The 22514-nt window shown below is 45.2% G+C and overlaps 1 protein-coding gene across 1 annotated transcript; it reads left to right on the forward strand.

The window, feature by feature from the left end:
• Nucleotides 1–65: 65 nt before the first annotated feature.
• Nucleotides 66–22514, forward strand: HAX1 (HCLS1 associated protein X-1). The gene is made up of 7 exons (XM_078592493.1): nt 66–367; nt 10445–10737; nt 12259–12491; nt 14063–14129; nt 15556–15719; nt 20573–20651; nt 20787–22514. Exons 1-7 carry the CDS (start codon nt 90–92, stop codon nt 20840–20842), a joined length of 1170 nt encoding a protein of 389 aa, XP_078448619.1. The 5' UTR covers nt 66–89; the 3' UTR covers nt 20843–22514.

Below are 22514 nucleotides of genomic sequence, written 5' to 3' on the forward strand. Positions count from 1 at the left end.
TCTTGCTCGCGTGACGTCACGCATCTGGAAAGCCTTTTTTTTGCTTGCGTGACCTCACACCGCCGGCGCTTGCGTCATCCTTCTAGAACATGCTGCGTGACGTCATTCGTCGTTTTCCACCGTTTCGGGTCATCCACCGCCTCGCGTCTTCTCTTCCCCACCGCTCCCAACAAGAGCTGAGAGGCTCATTACAACGCTCGGCCGATAGGGCGGCAGCCCGCAGTTCAACTCCCCCCCCCCGACCACCGCCTATCTCCAACCGAGTTCGACCCCGGGACCCGTGCCGGCGACCCATGAGCCTACACGACCTCTTCCGGGGATTGTTCGGGCTCCGAGGCCATGGCGGTGGTGGTGGTCGCGGCCCCCAGTGAGTGACAAAATGCGTCCATAATAATAATCATAAAGTCTTGTTTCGCAGGACGGTGTCAAATCCACTGCTGGATGAATGCTCCCACGCTGTGTGTCGGTCTTGAGGGTTGATCGCGAAAGCTAAGCAGGTTTATGCGCCTGGTGAAACGAGCAGCGCGTAATCCGAGTTCAAATCCTGTTTTTGAGGGGATTTTCTCGCCCATAATCCATACGAGGTCGATAAAATCACACAGCAAAAACACTGTGGGGAAGTCTACATTGGTTATCCCCCTCTGTAAAGTCTCGTCCCCGCCACAGGAATGAGGAATTTCCATTCCTGGCTCGGGAGCTCTTTACACGGGAGATGAACGATGAGGGTAGCCCATCACAATCTGTTGCTTTCCACGTTTCCGCACTGACAGCTTTGTACACTCACCAGCGTGGCGAAGTTTGGTCAAATAACACCCACGAACCGTACAGGCGTGAGGAGAAGGCTTTCATCTAGCAGTGGATTGCCACTAAGGTGTTCGGTGGCACGCACTGTATAACCATTACACGTGTCCGCGTTGTGCTTTACTGCCTGGTATACAAATAACACCAACGGGGGCACCTTTACACGTGTGCGTTGCACAGCTAAAACGACGTGGACTAAAACGTTGACAACGTTGCAGCAGGGAAGAGCAAACTTAACCAAGAAATCTCAATCCCTATCTCTAAACAACCAACCACTCGGCACTGTAGTAACCCTCTCACCAGAACCATTACCAACACGGCCAGCTAACCACTCATGCTTCCCCTATTCGTCAGCCAGCCACGACTACACGCCCTGCCAATGACCTGCACGTTATCTAAAAATGCAGGTAGTCCTCGACTTACGATGGAGATGCGTTACGACGACCCCATCGTAAGTCGAAAATAGCGTAAGTCGAAGATGGCCTAGCCTACCCAGGAGTCTTAAAGAATGGTGATAATTTAACAAAACAGCAATTTACAGTACCGTACTGTATAAACTATATACTGTATGTATTTATTAATTACAATACTGTATTGCACAGTAAAATTTAAAGTAAAAAAAGAAGGTAAATTCTTAGCCTACCTATATGAACTGCAATTTCATAGAAAGTTTTTTCAGGAAACAATCCTATCTGCTATAAAAACTTTTAACATGCATCGTACAAGTACATCCCGGCAGCGTCTCAACGTACAGCATCGTACCTCGTACGCTGCTGCATTTGCCTGCCGCGCGAAATGTAAAATATTTTACAATTTTGTCATCGCCATCGTAAGATCGAAATATCGTAAGTCGGACCATCGTAAGTCGGGGATTACCTGTACTTAACTGGAGAAACCAGACAAATATATTATCTTTCGATTTAAAGCCTTCGTGACTGCAGGGATTCATCTTGGTTCTTTCGGTAAAGTCACGTAGAAGGGAAATAAAAAAAACAATTAAATACAATTCTCATGACGGCTACTTGCGTTGTGGCCGAAACGTCGTGACAATTGTATTTTTTTATTTTTTATTTTATTTCCCTTCTACGTGACTTTACCGAAAGAATCAAGAAATTATATTATCTTGTTCACTAGTTTTTAACCTGCCCACTGACACCTGACCGCATACCCTCCTGCCTCTGACCACTTAACCAGGGTCCCTTTTAACTTTTGGTTGACTTTTAAGAGTTGTTTATGGAATCGTTTTAGGTGCGGTAGTTGCAGCAAGTGGCTTTCCGTCACAATGCAGTTGCAGTACAGTATACCGGTACATATATAGCAGACCTGGGGTCAATTACAATGGTCATTTTACGTTTTGTAACACATTGCAGTTCCAGTGTCATTTTAGATCAAATGTATTATGTAATTTGTATTATTGTACTGTACAGGAAAATTGAGTTTCCAGGTCCACACGGCGTACAGCCGTTTCAATACGGGCAAACATAATGTGTCTATTTCTGTTTCTCCCTTGTGATGGGACTTTGTAGGATGAACGTTGATATTTATAAGGCGCACGGGGTTACCAATATGGTCTGACTTGATCTGTAAAATGTAGGCACTGATAAGGGTTTGACAGGTATGCACTAGTATTGTGCTTGCGATTCATTAACCGTATGAAAACATAATTTCCATCTTCGCTGCTGTTAAGTTTTAGAGCTGCCAACTTGTATTTCGTCAGGACCTGAGCACCCGCAACCGAATTATGAATATAGAAGTAACCATAAGACAGTAAATGTGTAGTGTCATCCATGGAGACAAACACACTAGAACTTGGAGAAATCACGTTTATTACAACACCCCCGACAGGGTAACTACATAAACGTACGGGATAACGACATCGGTGGTAGCTAACTTCCACTAGCGACTAAACCACAACGGGCAACTACATAACCAGGTCAGGTCAGTAACGTACTGCCTGACCCACGATGCTGAACGTGACGACCGAAGACTGAAGATCGAGGAGACGTAGAACGGCGGGTTTATTCCAGAAGACAGCCCGGATCGGTGCTCAGGACTTCCCTTTTATGCCCCTGAGTGTGGCCTGGCCCAGCCCTATATCCTACTAGAAGGTTCTGGGCCTTATGTCACGTGTCCCTCTCGCCAACCCTTGGCCCCCCTCGCTACCCTCTCCTGGTCACGTGCCCTCTCAGGTTCATCCAGACTGTCATGTCCTGAAGTGCCCTCTCTCTGGCGTCAACAGAAGCATGCCCCCTCGGGCCCGCTTCTACACACTCTGGTGCCAGAGAGACGCCATAGTGAAATCGATATACATCACATGTACATACATATTTTGCTGCAACACAGAGATCGTCAGAAGTGGCGGCAGCTTGTGGGGAGGCCTTTATTATCTTAGCTCATGATGATGTAACTATTTGAGAGAGAAAAAAAACCACAGACTTTTGTATTAAACATTCGAAGGATATTACTGTTGGCAGGTTCTTGACGGCACACCAATAGGCCGCTGCCGGTAGCCTAAAAGAGGCCTAGAAATAGGGTTTCGTTCCACCAAGTGGGGCACTACCTACTTTTTTCATATTTAACATCAGAAATATATAGAGATTCCTTAGGAAAAAGTTTTCCGCACACAACCTTGCAGTTTTTGAGAAAAATGATGCTAAAGGTGCCCATTTTGAAAAAAGGGAAACTATAAGGAATTTTGCACTTTTAAACCTGTTTATCATATAAACCCAAAAATGCAGAATTACCACTTGAAGTACAAAATAAACCAGTTTGAAATGTGTGATATACCTGAAGTTGCTATCTATGCACAGTAAACATGATAAGATTATCAAGAAAACTTCTGCTGTAGCATTAACATCCCAATTACTTCTCATTATGTTGTTCCAATTGAAAGGTAATATTTGAGGTAAAATCTGAATAACAAATAGAATTAAGCCAAATTATAATATATAAAAAAGCACTTTTCAAAATAACACATTTAGTGGTGAATTGTCAATTCGCATACATGAGCAGCAATTGCACTACATATTCACAGCAATGATTATTGTAAACAAGATTGAATTTTGATTGATTTATATTAAATATATATGTCCTATATTAATTTTATTATCATATACACATCACTAAATATCAAGATCACTGTCCTCACTATCAGATTCACATGAAACAATATCCTCAGTTAATCTCACATTGTCACAATGAACACATTTACATAGGTCAGTGCAGGCCAGGTCAGCCTTGTGGCATGAGCACCTTCCACCTGTACAAGTACGAGACTTACACCCACAGTGGAGTGACCCCAAAATCTGTTGAGAAGCTGGATCTTTAGTCATCCATGATATGATGAGATCACCATCCTTGACAATCCATCCAAAGCCGTCTGGACTGGGAGCATTTATAAAAGGATCCAATGCTCTCCTGTGGATTGCAGCTAGGTAGTTAGCACGCTTGAAGTGCTCTGTAAGTGCATCTTTTGTTGGAGGTAATGCCTGTTCGGAAGAGGCCTGGACACAGAACCTATTGTATCTGGCCCAATTAACATCTGATACCTTTTCTCCATACAGCTCACACACAAAACGTTCTATGGTCACAAATGTGGTGCTGTCCATTTCAAATTGCCTCCCAAGAGCAACAAATGCACGGATGTACTCTGCATTTCCAGACACTATATTTAGTGGTTTCTCTTTTCCTTTCCCATAAAAGGAACTAGTTGAGTCACAGCCAGTGAATGTGTGTAGTCCTATCAGTGCCGCTGTTAGTGAAGGACCCAAAGCAGAACCAATAGCCTGGAGATCGAACATTCTTTGCCTGTCTTTTGTTCCTGTCAGAAAGTACATCTTTGCTGAGGGAAGCTTAGCCATTATTGAAAGTGAAATGATAGCAACATCAGTGTCAGGACTCTGGATGATTATCTTATTATAAAGTTCACTCCAGGCATGTTTTGCATGAAGTAGGAGCCTCGTGTCAGCTTCTTCATGGTCACAAGTCAAAGATTCTACCTCTTTGACTAGACATAATGCCATCTTTAAGAGTGAGTTGATGACATACATTTCTGTGTGCCACAAAGATAGCTATGTCTTTTCCAGCTGCTTGTAAAGGCACAGTTCTCCATGTCTCAAAGAGAAAGTCTGTCAAGGCTTTTTTATTTTCACCACTGGCTAGAAACTTGGTCCACTGACTTGGAGTCTTCTGCTTGATGCTGTATATTTGCAGTAATTGTTGTCCAGCAACAGCACGTCTTGATCGTTCAGCATTTTTGATGCTCACTGCCGGGTAGTGATCAATGACAAAATCGACCCTTGGACAACTGAACTTTCTACCCATCTTAATCATAAGTTGAAGAAGATCATCAGCAAGCTCACCGAATGTGTCTGGTATATTCTTGAGACTCCTGATCAATGCCATGCCATCTATTAGTAGGGCACCATTATCACCAACAGTCTTGTTCACGTGACAGTCCTTGTTCTTCGATTCTAAACAAGCTAGAAAAGCAGCCTTATTTGTTTTGGCTAATGAACCATCAGTGCTTGCTAGCGGGGATGAGATATTGCCAAGTGAATATGTCAGAATCTCTTTCAAGTTTACAGACAGGGATTGACTTATCACTAACAGTCGTGCAAAGAGTCTCCTGTCATTTTTTAGAATGACTTGATTTCCATCTTTTGTCTTGGATGATTTCTTCATTTGATCCCCAAACGTAGTGAGCTTCAAGGACTTTATTGGAGAGAAGAAGTCTGTTTTTGATGATTGGACTCGATCTTGGATGAAAAATTTCAGAGCTGTTTCACCTTTATCACAAGCACTTTGTATGTCATCTCTGACAGTCTTTGTAGCAACAACACCAGAGCTAATACATACAAGATCTTAATGAGGCAGCAAGGGATTGATCATAGGCTCAACCGCTGAAACCAAAGATATAACAGCAGCATTGTCTTTTGCAATTCTTGTTGCATCCAACTCTTTATGACCCCTCTCTTCATGTTGCATTCCAGCCATCATTTCACACTGCCTTGTGATTGCAGAACGTTCAGGATGAGACAGTATCCATCGCTGGACGGCACCTCTGTTCAATGTTATCGCAGTTATGCCGCCTTTGGTCTTTGAATCACGGTTGCAGGTTTGTTCTATTGCTTGGTCACAAGCTATGGATGAGAACCTGTTAGCATCCTTACGCTGTACTGTCCAGTTTCCTTTTGCAGTAACTTCTTCATAGCAGTGTGGATGAGTCTTTGGAAGATTGATCATCTCGACCCAATATGCTGATAGGTACCTTGCATAATTTTGGCGGTCATATGCAAAATACCATGCCAGCATACGTCTCACTGTTGCTAAGTGAAGGCTCCAGTCAGAGCATTAGATAGGACATGTATATTTAAAGCCCTACCTTCTATAGAGAAATATTTAGATTATGGAATTACATTGCATTCACACGCAATATGTAAATGTAATTGGAGTGACCCCACAGATTTGTGAACAAACATTTTTTTGTACCTACCTATATGTTTTTCAGTTTTGCTGAGAAATCTTGTGTAATCTCGATAGCAGGATTTGTGGTATCGGACCTCGATTGCAATGCAGTCTTTCCCACGAATGTGTGTCAGAATGCTCTCATCTGATTGTATTTGAGCCGCCTCACGAAGAAGTCCGATATTAAAGATATGAAGAATAAATTATAAACCCAGTTGGCAATATATTAACTTGCATAACATTCAATTCAAGTGAGTACACATACCTGTGTTAATCGAGCTTGATCGCTGCTATCAGATGAAGTTGCGCTGCTTAAGTCCTCCTCCATGTTTACATGTGCGTAGTGATATTGGCTTCATTTTGGCTCTGACCTACTTACATTTTCGATGCTGATTGGTTGAAAATCGAGCTCAACAGTTTTTTATGTCTCAATACGCAGTCAATATAGTGCGCCAATAAATTACACTTTTCTCATTAACTGCAGGATAATGCGTGGAGAACTTTTTGCTTGGATACCTTTTATTAACGTTGAACATATTGAGCAAAAGAAAAAGTAGTGCCCCGTTTGTCGGAACGAAACTGAACGATACAGCTCACGTACAGCGGCCTACAAGGACAGCTGTGTCACCGCAGCATTGTTACCGACTGAAAATAAACTCCCAAGGGGCCCTCGTGCACGTATAATAATACTGCAGTGCTCAGGCTTCGCCTGCCCCATATTCACCCGAATGTAATTACAACTCTGCACACGTCTATCATCCTTTTTGTTAAACAGCTCTACAGCTCACGAAGTATGAAGTAGTGCAGTTTTAGTTAATCAGATGTCACAAACGACACAGATTTGATACGAGATGGTGCTTGAACGTATGACCACAAATACAAGATAGCAGACTGTTGGGGCACGTGCTGTTTGCAAGCACCTATGAAGGCCGGAACGGCACACGAAGGCCAGCACCATGCCCGGCCGCCTTTATCTCCCCAGTGGCGATGTTTACACAACGCACCAGTTACTCGTTTGAGGCTGAGTCGAACTTGAGGAGGCCCTGGACCGGTTCAGATATTCGTTACTGGCGGTAGCCGTTAGCGGGAATCCAACTAGGGTCCACCGGGTTCGTAGTGCAGCGCGCTAACCACTACACTACCGCTCCCCGTGACTGACCACAATAGCCTGTGGATTGCTACGTGCTGTGAAGCAGAGGGCGATGTGTCAACATCCTACACTGCTGCAACGAATACACTCCCCGCCCACTTACCGCTGTGGTGAAGTATGGTCAAATCGCCCACACGGCGTGGGGGAAGGCCCTCGTCCAAAAGTGGATTGACAAAAGAGCCGTGGGTGTTAGTTACATCGTTGGGTGGTATGAAGGACTTACCCACGGCAGTTTCTTTATAATCACAAGCTGTACTTTCTGAAATTGGTAAAGGGGTAAAAATGCAGCAGCCCTACAATTGCTTATTCTCGCCCATTATGGGGCCAGAGAAGGACCTACACAGAGAGCCCCTTTTGCGGGTATTTGGCCTACTCTTCCCACGTCTGGCCAGACGGCATCCACAATTTAGCCCACCGCATATGACCTGCCGATTGACTTCACAGTGTCGCTGTGTATGCTGCTGGGTAGACAGAGGCGGGGTGGGGGCCGGGAGGGGTTAAGAAATTGACCCCCATTTCAACTGCCGTGCCAGGCGATCGAACCGAACCCGTCGGCGGTCAGTGGTGACACTCGACGTTTTATTAATAAGCCACCGGCACCGCACAGTTGTCTTCACAAAGATGTGCGAGAAAAAAAGACAAAAATAAGTAATATTAAAAAAAAACACGCTTTAATGAAATGTACCATACTAGTTATAGCAGAACTCCACGACTCCAGGAAGTGGCCCCGAAGCTTGAATAACGTGAGGGGCCGTGGTGATTTACAGCCAACGTCAGTTGAGCCTGGACAATTAGACCCAAGCCGAAACATAACATATAAAAAAGATCGTTTAAAATATTTTATTTTTAATGATAGAATGTAGTATTGTCATCAGTATGACATAAGTATACCAAGTTTGCAGTCGACGCCTCATTGGGAAGTGGGTTAAAATTAAGTTACAATATTTGAGGATACGACAACAACAACAACAACAGAGTGAGTTAATAGAAAGCGTGTGAAAATATTGTTTTAAAATATATATTTTTATGATAGAATATAGTATTGTCATCAGTAAGACATAAGTATACGAAGTTTGCAGTCGATACCACATTGGGAAGTGGGTTAAAATTGAGTTACAAGATTTGAGGATACGACAACAACAACAACAGACATTGAGTTCAATAAAAGCGTGTAAAAAAATCTGAATGGGCTTGGGGATGGGCCGAGAGGTTTTGTAAGTTCGCGTCGATCCCACAACCAGCAAGCAGCCATGTGGGTTCTCCCCAACCCACGATGGACGCTAATGTTAGACCATGCCGCGCATAGTTTCCACGTTGGGACACGTTTTGAGTGTGCAATGTTATACCTCTTGGACACGCGTGTAATTAACCATTAGGTTTATAACTACCGTGTAATGAGCAATAAATCGTCATGTTATCAAAAAAAATGTACGCATGTAAAACACGGTGGTAATTGTCTTCTTCGAAAAAACACCACCTTTAATGTTATTAAGTTCAGTATAGTGTGGGTTAACCTTCAACCTTGTCGTCGATTGGGTATGCAAAGGGACTTACATTTAATTTTGGGGTAGGGGGGGATGCGAAATGTGATCATGCCACGTGGTGGCGCTATGTGATTGACTTGAACTCATGTTTCCCTTCCCTTGCCTGTCTCGGCTGCAAGCGCCTTTTCACCACCACCATTGCTCTCATTGTGTGACCTCCACCCTGATAGACTCAATGTTAAACCAATTGGGGGGGAGCCTGATGAAACAAGGGTCCAAGTGATATCATTTGTTTGGCGATACTGCGTCCGCAGTGGTGCACAAGCATAAAAAGCAAAACAAAAATCAACGCATTTGTTAAAATAACTTCCTTCGAAGGAAAAATATGAGACGGTGGTTTCCCGTTCAAACAAGTGTAAGACGGTCCTTATCTTATGTTTATTGCGCTGAGCGAGTCGTGGAAATTCCACATTCCTATTGCAAGTCAACGCATAGAACAACCTCTAGATTACTATCACCGTATTTTTATTTTTACATAGAAATACCCATTTTAGCTATAAGAATGATGAACAGCTGAGTCAATGCTCAACTGGGATTTTAATTAATCTGTAGCGTTTTGGGTGTGAGAACCACACGTTAAAGCTAATATTCCTTCAATTGGATAATGCGGAACACAATATAATGATACAGCCCTTTGTCAATCCGTTTCTCAATGAAAGCCTCCCTAGCACTGCACTACAAACCCGGCGACTCGAGTTCGATTTGCCCTTACAACCAAAAACAGTGGCGAATATCTGAACTGATTATGGGCCTCCCCTAGGTCGACTCAGCTTTCAATCATTGCCTGGTGTGGTGTGTAAACATCAGCAGCATGAGGAGACAAAGGCTGTCGAACATGGGGCTAGCCACCCCCCATCCCATCGTGTTCCTTGCACACCTTCATAGGTGCTCACTAACAGCACTTTACCCAACAGTCTGTTAAAGGCTATATGGGCGATCTTTGTTTTTGTTCATTATACAATACAGTGGCTAATAGCATAAACGAGGGATAGATGATCCTTATGGCGGTACCCCGGGGTACTAAATAATACAAAATGGCCGAGGCAATTAAATGTTTTATTTCTGGGACACAATTTTTCCAGAAGTGAACTTGACTCCGCGACTGGGGTACCAATCAATCTGAAATCGGTGCCACTCCGCGATGTCGAAACGCAGCGAGGACGATTGCGCTGAAACCCTGAACGTTCGTACGCACCGTAGTAGTGCATCGTAGTGTACAGCTCGTCGAGATGAGTCGAATGCCGCATCGCCGACCATGAACAGACTAAAAATGACTGAATCGCACACATCATGCGAGAGCCAGGGTACTATTGTACCCCGGGGTAACCACCATAAGGTTCAGACGTTACAAAATGTATTTCAAATGGCCAAACTGAAGCAACAGAATAAACATTGCAAACCAATGTATAAGTCTAAGGAGAACAAACTTATAACGGTAAGAATGTCGAATTGTATCTTCCCCCTCCTCCCCCCACCACTTTAGGGACTTTGAGGGAAGTTTCTTCGGGGGTCCGTGGCGCGATGACGAAGATGATGATCACCACTTCGGCGGCTTTGGCCTCTTAGCAGATGACGACGAGAACGACGATTCATTCCCGCCCGGTTGGGGCGGGGCCAGAGAGGGCGACGGCAAGCGCTTCGGCTTCGGCCTGAGCGTTGGGCCGGACGAGCTGTTCCGTTTCCATGACAACCTGGGCTTCGGGAACATCTTGCACGAGATGGAGCAGCTCTTCCAGAACATTGACAGCACGATCGCGCAGCCGCCGCGTCGCTTCGGTATGCCGCGGCCACAACCGTGCCGGCGCTAAGCCCCGTTGTGCACATCGGTGACCTTTACAAGGAACTTAAACAACCATTTTTTTAATTGCTATACTGCGTTGGCAGTAGTGCACATGCAGAAATAAGCAGAAACTCAACATACATCTGTCAATAACGCTCCTCGCTCTAAAGCGGGAAAAATATTTAATGGGCGACGTTTCAGCAACGGTCCTTCTCCGTCGCAGAGAGATCAACAAAATGATTGTTATCAAGACCTTTCGCTCTGTTGAGCATCAGGCACTGTTATTCTAAGATAAAGGCATGGCAGGCTTGGCGTGGCATTGTTAACGGACCAGTCTGCAATGATTGCTGTGGTGTCACGTCGGGCTTTGTCCGGATTGATGCCCTCCCCTACCCTCTGGCCATGCACTCGCTCCATCAGGAAGCCCAGCCACATCACGTGATGTTACATTATCGCCCGATACTTATGTAGGATTGCTGAAACGCTTCAAGTGGTGGTTCGGAGATACTGTATCAGCAGTTCGAATGAATGGCACCTCTGGCGCAGGTCAACTATGTGGTCACTGTGTGTATCGCCTGGAAAAAAAATCGCAGTCAAACAATATCAAGATCATAGATTTGAGTCTCAGCTTCTGAGTCGAGGTCATGTATGAATAAGAATTCGGTGGTCTCAGCCTGGCCACTGATGATTACAAAAGAAGACTGAACATAAACATTAAAATGTGGCACTTATTTCAGTCCAGTCCAATCCTCTAGTTTAAAATACCGGCAGTTGATGTGAAGCGAACCATATATTAATTGTATTTGAGACCTGGTGGATAAATATTAAAAGCGTTGTTTTTGTGTCTAATAGGATCATCCTCTAATTATGCTTTGTCTTGTGTGGATTTCCAAGCATCGTGCATTTTGTTTTGAACCTCGAAGTGAGGAATTTTAATCATTAATAATTAACACTTTTAATTGTGATCAATATTTACCCCAAGAGTACTGTTAAAATTGACAGAATGTCATCATTGTTTTAAATGTGTTACCTTGAATCTTGACTTAAAGCTTTCGTGATTGCAGGAATTCATATTCTTTGGGTCTTTCGGTAATGTCACGTGGATAGGTTCAAAGAAAATAACAAAAAACTACAACGTTTTGATCGCAACGCAAACGGTCGACCGCTTGTGTTGCGATCGAAACGTAGTTTTTTGTTATTTTGTTATTTTCTTTTAACCTATCTACGTGACTTTTCCGAAAGACCAAAATTATATGTGTTACCTTGGTTAAGTCGCATGGATTTTAGTTGAACACCGTGTGAATTATAGCAAGATAATGCTTATCCTTTTACTTTATTTTCCTTTGAGTGGGGCTTTTAGCGACACTTATGAATTTGATTATCATGCACATGGATCGTAAGTGGGAATAATATATAAATACTCAAAAAAATCCAACACTTATACACCAAAATAATGGTTTCGTAACAGAATTTGTGCCAACTTCCTATTTTCACGGTAGACCTGCCTTTGCTTCTAGGGCCTGATGGCCAGCCGGGCCCCAAGGAAGGACAATCTCTCCGAGACTACATGCTCAAGAGCCCCGACGACGAACCTCGTGCCGGACCCCACACTCCCTCCCGTGGGGGGCTCCCGGGCAGAGGTGGGGGCCACGGCGGGGACCCGCGGCGGCCTCCCGTGGACAGCTCGCCGCCCAGCAACCGGGGATCGTTCGACGGGCTGCCAGCACATCCCTCCAGACCATTCGACTTGGTATTTGTTCGTTTGCAAATTTGTTTAAGTTCGTTCTGATTCTTCTGTACGTCGGTTGTGAAATACCACGGTGCAATTAATGGTGAGACTTTTTATTGGTTTTTTTATATTAACTTTTTCACCCCCACAATGGTTTAGAACGTTTCCTTGCCCCATCTGATTGTAAATAGTCACTGCCTGCATTTTTGTTATTATATTTTATTTTAGATTTTTTGTTTACTGAGAATAACAAAAGCATGTCCAGCAAACATTAGAGTTTTAAAATTTTGTTATAATTCATTTTGGAATCTCATTGTCTTCATTTGTTTAAACGCAAGCGTCCTGCTTTTTACAAGGATTATTTGGAGTGACTAGATTGTGTTTTGTGGTTGAATGCGGAATGCTCTTTGGTTGCTCGTGGGAAGACGGCGAGTTTGCATAAACCCGTGCGATTCTCCCATCGCTCGTCAATGCAAGATTGACTTGAAACAACAGTTTGACAAGACGAAATTCACGCTTAGGACGTGTGAAAAAAATATACATAAAGAGAGGGAGTGCTGAAAAGCCGTAGAGTTTAAAAACAAAACAAAAATCCCCCCCAAAAAAAGGATCAAAAACTTTGCCTGAACAATGTAGCGTTCCCTTTGGAATTCGATTCGTCACCATAAAAGTGGCGGGGCTGATGGAGATGGATATGGAAACCCGGCGCGTTTCGTTCTCGACGGGTGAAATCAACGAAACCGTCCTCGATTTATGTTTTGGCGGGCGAGCACCGCGGTAATTTACGACCGAGCCCGTGACATTTATTTATTTTGTGGGCACTCCAAACACCTCCCCTCTCGCCTCCCACCCACCACGTCCCTCCCTCTCTCTCTCACTTGGCCTTAATTTTGAATTAAAATGAGATCGCCGGTTGCGCGCGCTGCACGCTCGCCACCCTTTCGCTTACATTCCGGCCACGGCTGATTGCGACCCCGTTAATGTGTAACTGGGACTAAATCGCCTCAAAGTCACGGTCTGTAACTAGACCACTGATCTACAGCCCGCAGTGCTTTTTTTTGGTCGCCTTGTTGCTGTTTGCAGTACGTTCTGTGCCCGTTGTTTCGTACAAAAGATCTAACGTTCAGGTTTTGTAAGGTTTTATTTTATTTATATATGTACATTTTGGGTACAAGTGCTCAGTATGTAATATGCCGTGATCCCACTTTTTCAAAACGCCATTTTGTGGTGTATTTTTCAACTAAAAATGAGGCTGGTAAGATGCTTATTGCAACAAATGTCTGTTATTTGCATTTTTACACAAATATGGTGCTGTATTAAATCGCACTGTGCTAAGAACCGCTGGCCAGAGTTCAATTCATGGCCACGGCTAACATCAGTGACAACTTATATCTGGACCGATCCTGGGCTCCTCCCTTTACCCCGTATTGACCAGCGTGGCGAAGTATGGTCAAACAACCCCCAACTCCCGTGATAAACATGCCTTGGTGACGCATCCATCCAGCAGTGGATTGACGAAAGTGCCACACAACGATGTATTAACTATGAATCTATTTTTTGCTGGGCGTTTTGATTTTTCTTTTGTTTTTCAGTTTGATTTTTTTAGGAGAGGATTTTTCCAGCCACCCATGCACCATCCCGCAGTCAAAGAGGACCAGGGTAAGCCGCGGCCTGCGGCCCGTGTCCCCGCTTGTGCGCATGCGTGCGTGCGTATGCGCCACTAGGAAGCAAATTTAACATATGTCTGCGTGCCACGCCGCACGTACGCCATTACAGAAACCACGTAACTACGCAAACGCAGAGAAAAACACTTGCCGTGCCGCTAAAAGTAGCCTTAATGCCATCATTTTCTATAAACTCTCCCGTCACTGCGTGCACCCGCTGCTAATCCTATGCACAGGTGTTTTTTTTATTCAAGCTTGAATCATCCAGGAAGTTTTGAAAGCACTAATTAAAGTAATTTCGCCAAGCGTTCATTGCTGTACCAGGTGATCGCCCATTTTATATTGCACAGGCATCGCCACTGTGGTTTTGTCATTTGAACACAATTGCGAGATTTCGGCTAAATGAAAAAAAATATTGCTGGAGAGATTAAGCGTTTGTGTTCATTTAACAGCTGCACCATGCTTGATTTCAAATCTGCAAGTTGGTAGTCCATCCACTTGAAATGGGTAAATTATAACTCTGCAGTTTTGCGCCTTGCGCTGTACAGCAATTTTTACCATGGGCTCTGCACAGTAAAAGTATGTGATGCATGAATCTGGCCTGGGTCTCCTCCACGTTAGTGCAGACTAAAATAGGTTGTCTCTGTTTTTCTGTGAACATCAGCACTGAATTACAAATGTCACACTGCATGCATGGTACCTTATACCCCCCCACAGCAACTGTATGAATTATGGTCACGATTCAAAACAGGAAGATATTTTGTCATATTTTGTCAGTCCGCATTGGATAGTTTCTTGTTTCGTCTGCCCCATTTGTACAGTTCTGTTGACTCCATCAGCCTCAACGTAACTGTATAAAAAATAATGTCCACAAATTGTAAATAACCAATTCTCACAAGTGCAAGTCAGAGCATGTGTTGTGCACGTAGTAATCACCTTTAATCGATGCATCGTTATATGCCTACTGGACACACTGCATCGTCGTGCAATGCCGACCTTAATAGGTGCTTGGCATCTCAACAAAAAACAAAAAGAAAATTATTTTACGAAGTAAGGCCCACCTAAGTTTTAAAGCTCTTTTTCAGAAGCGACCAGGCCACAAATGATAGCCCAACGAAGTGGCTTATCACGTGGAAATGTATAGCAGCCAAATACTCCAAACACGTGTTTCTAAATGTCGAGGGAAAACCAGAGGACCTGGAGAAAAATCCACACGACCACATGGAGAGCATCAAAACTCCAAATATACAGGCGTCAGGGTCGAGATCGACCCCACGACCTCCTGCATATCAGGCGAGGGATTTAACATCTCACCACCGCGGCGCCCCAACTGCACTTACCCCGGCTGTCTGTCACTAAGGTTTAACGTACAACATTAATCAAGCACGCGTGTGTATGTGTGTGTGCGCGCGTTTGTCAAGATCTGGACTCGCGCGTGAAGTCCGAAGGGCTGGACTCTCTGTTGCGCCAACTACCGCCCAAATCCACCCCTGGGCCCCGGTCCTCCGTCACCCCGGGCCACGCCCCCGGCGTCCACTCCTTCTTCAGCAGCGTGTCGGTCTCCACAGTCACCATGCCCGACGGGGTGAGTGCCCGGCGCCATTTTCACTCCGCGTCGCGTCACATTCCGCTCCGCGTATCTCGTGTGTATGAGTGAGGGTGCCTGCTTGCGTGTGTACGCACGCGCACCAAAAGTGCACCATTCTGTCTGGTTGAGATGTGCGTGGCAATTTCTGCCGATGACAGTCGTCATCAACTCCAGTCGGACGCACACGGCGACCTGGTCGTCCCATGCACTTAGATAAGAACCCCCACGGTTTTACAATGTCCAGCCAATCTACACATCGCCGGTCACTGCGAGTGGTTTTTCACTGCCAGCCAGTACTGCACTAGATTTAAAATGATGATGTTCTGTACAGCTTGCAAGGAAGAACCGGAGCACCTTTGTGCTAGAAGAATGCCGCAAATACCACATGTACTTATTATCCTTGTGTGTGCATGCGTGCGTGAGAGATTTGTTCATTTGTCGAGGAGACGCGCACCAAATGTGCTGCTCGCGAGTCAACAAACCGTGGACCGTGTAGAAATGTCCCTCGTAATTCCGCGGAAGTAAATATTTCCGCGTTGAGAGTCTTGTTTAAATTTCATCGCGCGACTCGATAGTTTTTCCAAGTATCTTTTTTCCAAACAAATGTCCAATCCATTGTATACAAGGCAGCCCTCACTTATTAGAAACGACGTCTGCTCCCAGTTTCTTGTTGATGTCATTTGTCGTCTCGCATCCGATGTCTCGCACAGGTTTGGGAAAGCGGCTGCTGATAAACTTAATTTTAAATTTATGACGACAGAGTTATGGGGCTCTTACAATTCTAAACATGATTAATTTATCTTCTTACAAAACTACATTTTTACGTACTTATGAATTAGCTAGCACTGGTATTGTCACTGGTATGAAACTGATGTATTAAGGTTGTGCTGCCATATTATACCCTTAGAAACATTGCACTTATTGCTTTGCTTAAGCATTCACGGTATCTCAATATTTTTGTCATTTATTTATCCCGGAAATACTTACTGAACATCAATCGGGTTCTGCATCTGGATATATGGCCAATTCCAAACCATTATCTTGACCGAATAGGACATTCACATATCTTTGGCAGGCCACACATTCACTAACACGCACAACAGCTACTTCTGTCATTGCAAAGAGGTCCTTTGTGGGGACGGAAAGTGACTGAGCTTGCCAAATTTAGAATCATAGTGTTGCCAGGTCAAAAATGTCTCCCTCTCGTACCCGATTAGTGTGGCTAAAATACCGTTGGTGATGGATAAGCATCGTTTGCAGGCTTTTTCAACATGGTAGGCCTCATGTTTTCATTGGGTTGAATGAAACGAAGTTGCATGTGTCCACAGTCCCACAGGTTCCCCCACCCCTATATTAAACATTGTTTGGCTTCGTGTGGGAGGAAACTGGAGTATCCAGAGAAAATTCGGGCCTTAAAGGTCTGCACAGATAGGTTAAGAACACCGTTAACTCTACTGCCCAATCCCCAGGCCACCAAATCTACGCAAGCCACCAAACCCTTGGCAGAAAAAGCGCTGGATCGCAGGCGTGCGCCATCACGCCCGGTAGTAAATAGCGTGGCTCCCTCTCGCGTGAAGCATTGAAGAGTTGTTTACAATAAGTATTCGTGTCAAACGATGATTCATTGACAAAATCACAAATTACAATGAGATGAGAAGGAAGCGGATGTTTAAACCCGCACTTCCTGACAATCCACATGTGCTTCGTTTCTCATACTGTTTGGTGCATATTTCCTTATTTCTGTTTACGTCTTGAGAGTAAAGTGTAGGAATTATACTCTTTGTGAGAATGAAAATGTGTAGATGTACTAAAGTTATAAAGCTAACCTTTTTTTCATATTTTTAGCTTGGGAAACGGTTATTTGGCAGGATTCCATCAGGTAATTGTGTAAAGTTTATTTTTCGCTTGTTAACTTTCCATTTTAGTTTCCGTGAAGTGAATTAAATTAATTGGTAAATTATGCCGGATTCTTATTGCCTTCGCTTTCGTTCACTTAAAATTCAGGAAACATCGTGCCAACACGAGAAACAGAAAGCTGTGTTCTTTCGTTGTTTATCGGTTTGTTTAGTTAGCGAGGCATTTGTATAAATGGCTCAACGAGCGCAAGCCCGGACAGCGATTCCACTTCCTCCTCCTTGCCACGTGGTTGCAGTCACCGCACGGGTAGATCACTGCGCTCAAGTACCTGCCCCCTGTTCGTTTTACCGAAGGTAATTTGCTTTTTATCGAACGAGAGAGGGCAAGGCAGCCGTGGAGATTTACATCGACCGCATTAACCCCACTCGGGTACGACTTCTGCTCGTAGCGACGCTTCGCCCAGGCCCTTTAGCAGCACGGCAAAGGGGTGGCAAAAGTTGTAATTTAAAGTCCTGACCGTGGGGTCGCGAGCGTATTGTCCCGGAGGACATAAAAGTAGACTTTTGCGGCATGCAGGCGGCACGGCGGACCCAGAACTGTGTTCCTTATGCAAACAGCCATAATATACGATATGCCCATGATTCATGGACAGTAGAAAGAGAGAGGGGGGGAAACAAAGTGGAGGGCCTCCACTCCCTCTCCCTTTTTTTTTTAAAAGGTAAAAAGGGACAAACGTAACTCACACATGGAGACCAAACGCGGTGGGCGGGCGTGAGCACTCGTTTAAAAGTCGTTTGCGTTCCCTCGTTAATCTAATGCGTGCGCTTGGGTGACGGGTTTATTGGGGGCCCGGACTCTGTAGGGGAGGCAGACATCTGGGCTTGTGATGGCCTTTGCAGGTTTTGGGTTTTCACAGGGAGAGAGATATAAGGGTGAAAAAGAGGCCTGATATGGCAGTGAAAGGAGAGGAGGAGGAGGAGGAGGGACCCCCTGATGATTTACGAGAGAGAAAAATGCTTCGGACAAATCTGCTCGGCTCATTTTTGTTGGTGGAAATTGAAGGAAAAGCTTTTACATTAGCTCGGCACCATCCCAGTGTATTGCACACCGATGGGTGTGCGGCTACCATTGCACGCAGTAGAATAAAAAAAACAAGTTGTTCTATGCTCATGTATTGACTGGTTTGTTTCAGCTCGTGCATAATGTGAAAACATTAAATCCTGTCTTATTCAATCCGATCACGTTGGGGTAAACAAATCGTAAAAATTGAGTTGCGTGTCATGCGTGACCTAACGCTGAATATCCCTGAGTTTTGATCTTCCGCGAAGCTCATGGTCCACCCGAAACCGCATCCGTACGATGCATGGCAGATACCTGATGCACAAATGGAAAACTCTCCAATGTGCGATTGTGGTCATCCAGAACAGACCGTACAACATGTAGCGATGCGGTACCCGATCCACAAATACAGCGGTACACTCCCCTGCTCCTGACGTGGTTATCCAGCTTGACCACCTGAACGTGAAATTGTAGTCGTTGAAGTCACGTAGGTAAAAAATCTAATAAAATAAATGACAACAACTAAATTAAATCACGACGTTTTGGGCGCAACACAAGCGTCCTTCTTCAGGTGGGGACAACGTGTAGCGAAAGCACAACCGCTTAAGTGTGTCGTGATTTAATTTAGTTGTTTTCATTTATTTTATTTTTTTACCTACGTGACTTCACCGAAAAAACCAAAGAGTATGAATCCATGCAGTCACGAAAGCTTCAAATCTAGAATTGTAGTCGTTGCTCTACGTCTACGTTAGCCGTACAAAAGAAAAAGTCCCGTGCGCGTTCCGTCCGTTAAGAAGTTGCCGCCCGTCTACGCGTCGTTCTCTCTTGCCATCTCTCGTAACGTTTCGGTCTCCTGCATTCTGGCCCTCTCTCAAACACGCTCCGTCCTTCCGCCTCACTGCCTTTCATTTGGCTCTGCCTTCTACTTCATTACCAGGCCGTCAAAACTGCACCCCCCCCACCCCGCTCCTCCCTGCCTCCTCACCCAAAAAAAAGAAACGGCACTTAAGCCACGCTATAGTTTGAAAAAAATAGGTTTAACAACGCATGCGAGGATTTGAGAGATGGCAAGCGCAGCAATTAAGTAGACTCGCTCGTTTTTTTTTTTCCCTTTAACCGCACGGCTTTCACTGCTCACAAAGAATCGACCGTTTTAACCATTGCGTTACTGTTGAGCCTTTTTAATGATAAAAAAAAGCATTCAATTTACTTGGATATCTTTCTTAAAAGGGGTTCCACGCTTTTCCCTTTAAGGCGTTGTCATGATGGTAATTTGAATGAAAAGTCCTTAACTCGTATATCTCTTCTTCTTGACTGATTGCTATGAATGCCGGCGTGTGTGTGTGTGTTCGTGTGTGCTCGCGTAAGTGTATGCATTTGTGAATGTCCGTCATGCGGCTTCTTGTTTGTGTTAGAGCAGTGGTGATGTTATGGTTTAGAAAACAACTCGCTACAATCCCTGCCCAATAATAGTTGCATAGTGTTGAGATCACTTGCAAGACAGAGGCAGCCGGGCGTGCGTGGTAGTATAGGCCCCACTATTGTTTAGTGTTCCATATTGGCCTAAATAGGTGGTCGCTAACAACAGTTGCTTCAGATGCTCTGCCCTAAAATAGGCACCCGTGTGTGTGTTTGTGTGTTCTTTTGCACATCTATACATGTATGTAATTAACGTTCACTCGGCAGTGCAGCAAAGTCGATTGTTGTACTGTACTATGGGACAACATCTCTGCCCCCCGCCTTCACCAATCTGCACTGGCCAGCGCGGTGAACTGTGGTCAAATTACCCACAGAGAGACCCGCATGACGTGGAGGAGCCCCTTAATCCGATAGCGGATCACAACCAAAGCACTTGTAATCGTACAAGTGTAAGCCGCGTTATGTAGCTGTTGGCGACGGATTTGCATGTTTTGTGGGCGCGCGTTAACCACCAGACGGTAGAGGAGCGCAAGACCGTCGTGGGAAGCGACGGGAAGAAGAGGACGGTTTTCAGGAGATACGACCCACGGAGCGGTGAGACTTTTTCCCGCTCCTCTCGGCCACTTCGTTTGCTTTGCGGGAATACGCCACAAAAGCCGCCGCCGCCGCCACGCCGATTGGCGCGCCGCCACCGTTTGAATTCTAACGCCGTGTTTCCGTTTGCGACAGGGCGGGAGATGGAGCAGCGTGAGGAGGAGGTGGAGACGGGCCCTCTGCGGCGGTGACATCAGTGCCGAGGGCCCGGACCTCCGAACCCTTCAGCCGTATTTCTTGTTGTTTAAAGGAATCCTTGGACGGATGCTGCCACTGGTTGTTGTTGAGCCCCTGTGTCAGTTCACTGCTGGATAAAGGCTTGGCTACGCCGCGTGAGTCACAGCCGTCGTGTGACCATACTTCACCACGCTAGTCAGTGCAGGTTACTAAGCACAGATATTACCCACGGCTTTGGAATCAAACTTAGGTTGCCGGCCCGTGATAAATACTCGTACAATTCGAGTTGTTTTTTTCTTCTACTTAATTGTGCTCAGGAAAGTCTCGCTGAGTCTTATGTCTCATCCACGTGTACACACACAATTAACGTAAGTAGCAACTCGGAAACAATTGCTGTCCTTTCACCCGACAGCCACCTCATGGCCATGTTGTTGTGTTGCGTGCGCAACATCATCTCTGTGTGAGCCACCAACTCTTTGTAGATTGTTGCACCCAACTAAACCTCGTTCAGTAACAAGGCTGTAGTAGTAGGTAACTAAACCGACTGTATGGTTCCTTGTGCGAGTTATTCATATTTAATTTGCGTACACAAATAATTGTTGTACTGATCGAGTGCTTCCATGGTCCCACCAAAATACACTACAACATTTTAATTTCACAATTATTTACAGCCCCTCATCACTCTACAGCTGGATGTAGTCATCTCCCCACGCCTTGTGGAGGTTGTTTGACCGTACTTCGCTTCGCTTGGTCAGTGCTGGGTGGCTAACAGTTGAGATGCCGCTTGCCGTGAATCGATCCAAGGTGGTCAGGTTCATAGTACAGCGCAGCATCCACCGCGGCACCGCCGCAACTAAAAATGTCATAACGTTTTTTACGCTAGTAACGCACAGTGTGTGCGCGCGAGCATGCGCAACCAACCAGCCAAATGCAAAAACCTCAACCGCTTGCGCTTTTTGTGGCTACAAAAGATCGTGAAGCCTTGCCCTGACATCAGGTGGGGGGGGGCGCTTTGCGTTAATGTCTTTGGGAGAGAAAACCGCTTTCAAATGCACGGACAACGCGTAGAGGCCACTTCCCCACCCCCTGCCTTGCCTGCCTGCTGCCGCTCCTCTCCTCTCTCTCTCTTTATGGCTACTCTCTTTTTTTCTTCCCCTGCCCCCCCCCCCCTTGGCAAAATGAACCCACTCCTCCTCTCCAGACTCCTGTGGTTCCCACTCTCCCCTCTTTCTCTCCCCTCCCTCTCCCTCCCGAACTCCGCCTTAAATAATCCCGGTAACGTGACAAGCTCGTAACTTCTCGGTAAAGTAAAAAAAAATGTATTTATGTTGCCAAGTTGGCATCAAAGAGTATTAGTTTAAATATTTCTTTTCAGCAAAGTTTAAAGAAAATAGATCCTGTTATGTTGCACCAGCGGACAATAAATCTTTGCCATCGTCATTGTCGCCACCGCCAGCCATTTTCCATCCGCCGCTGGCTTGAAAGCGTGCAGTCTCTCACCGCGTCGTGTGCCACAGCAATCCATCTTGTTCCAGCGCGGGTCCCAATGTCATCGCTCCATCTCTCCGGCAAATAATTACCGCTCCTCAGGGAGACTGTCTGCTTGCCGCTTGTGTTGTTTCTGCTGTGTAGTGGGAAAAAAAGTAAAAAATAAAAATGTACTGTGTTTACACAGAAACGCCTCTC

The sequence above is a fragment of the Lampetra planeri genome, chromosome 3 (assembly GCF_965212315.1).
Source record: "Lampetra planeri chromosome 3, kcLamPlan1.2.h2, whole genome shotgun sequence".
Taxonomy (NCBI): domain Eukaryota; kingdom Metazoa; phylum Chordata; class Hyperoartia; order Petromyzontiformes; family Petromyzontidae; genus Lampetra; species Lampetra planeri.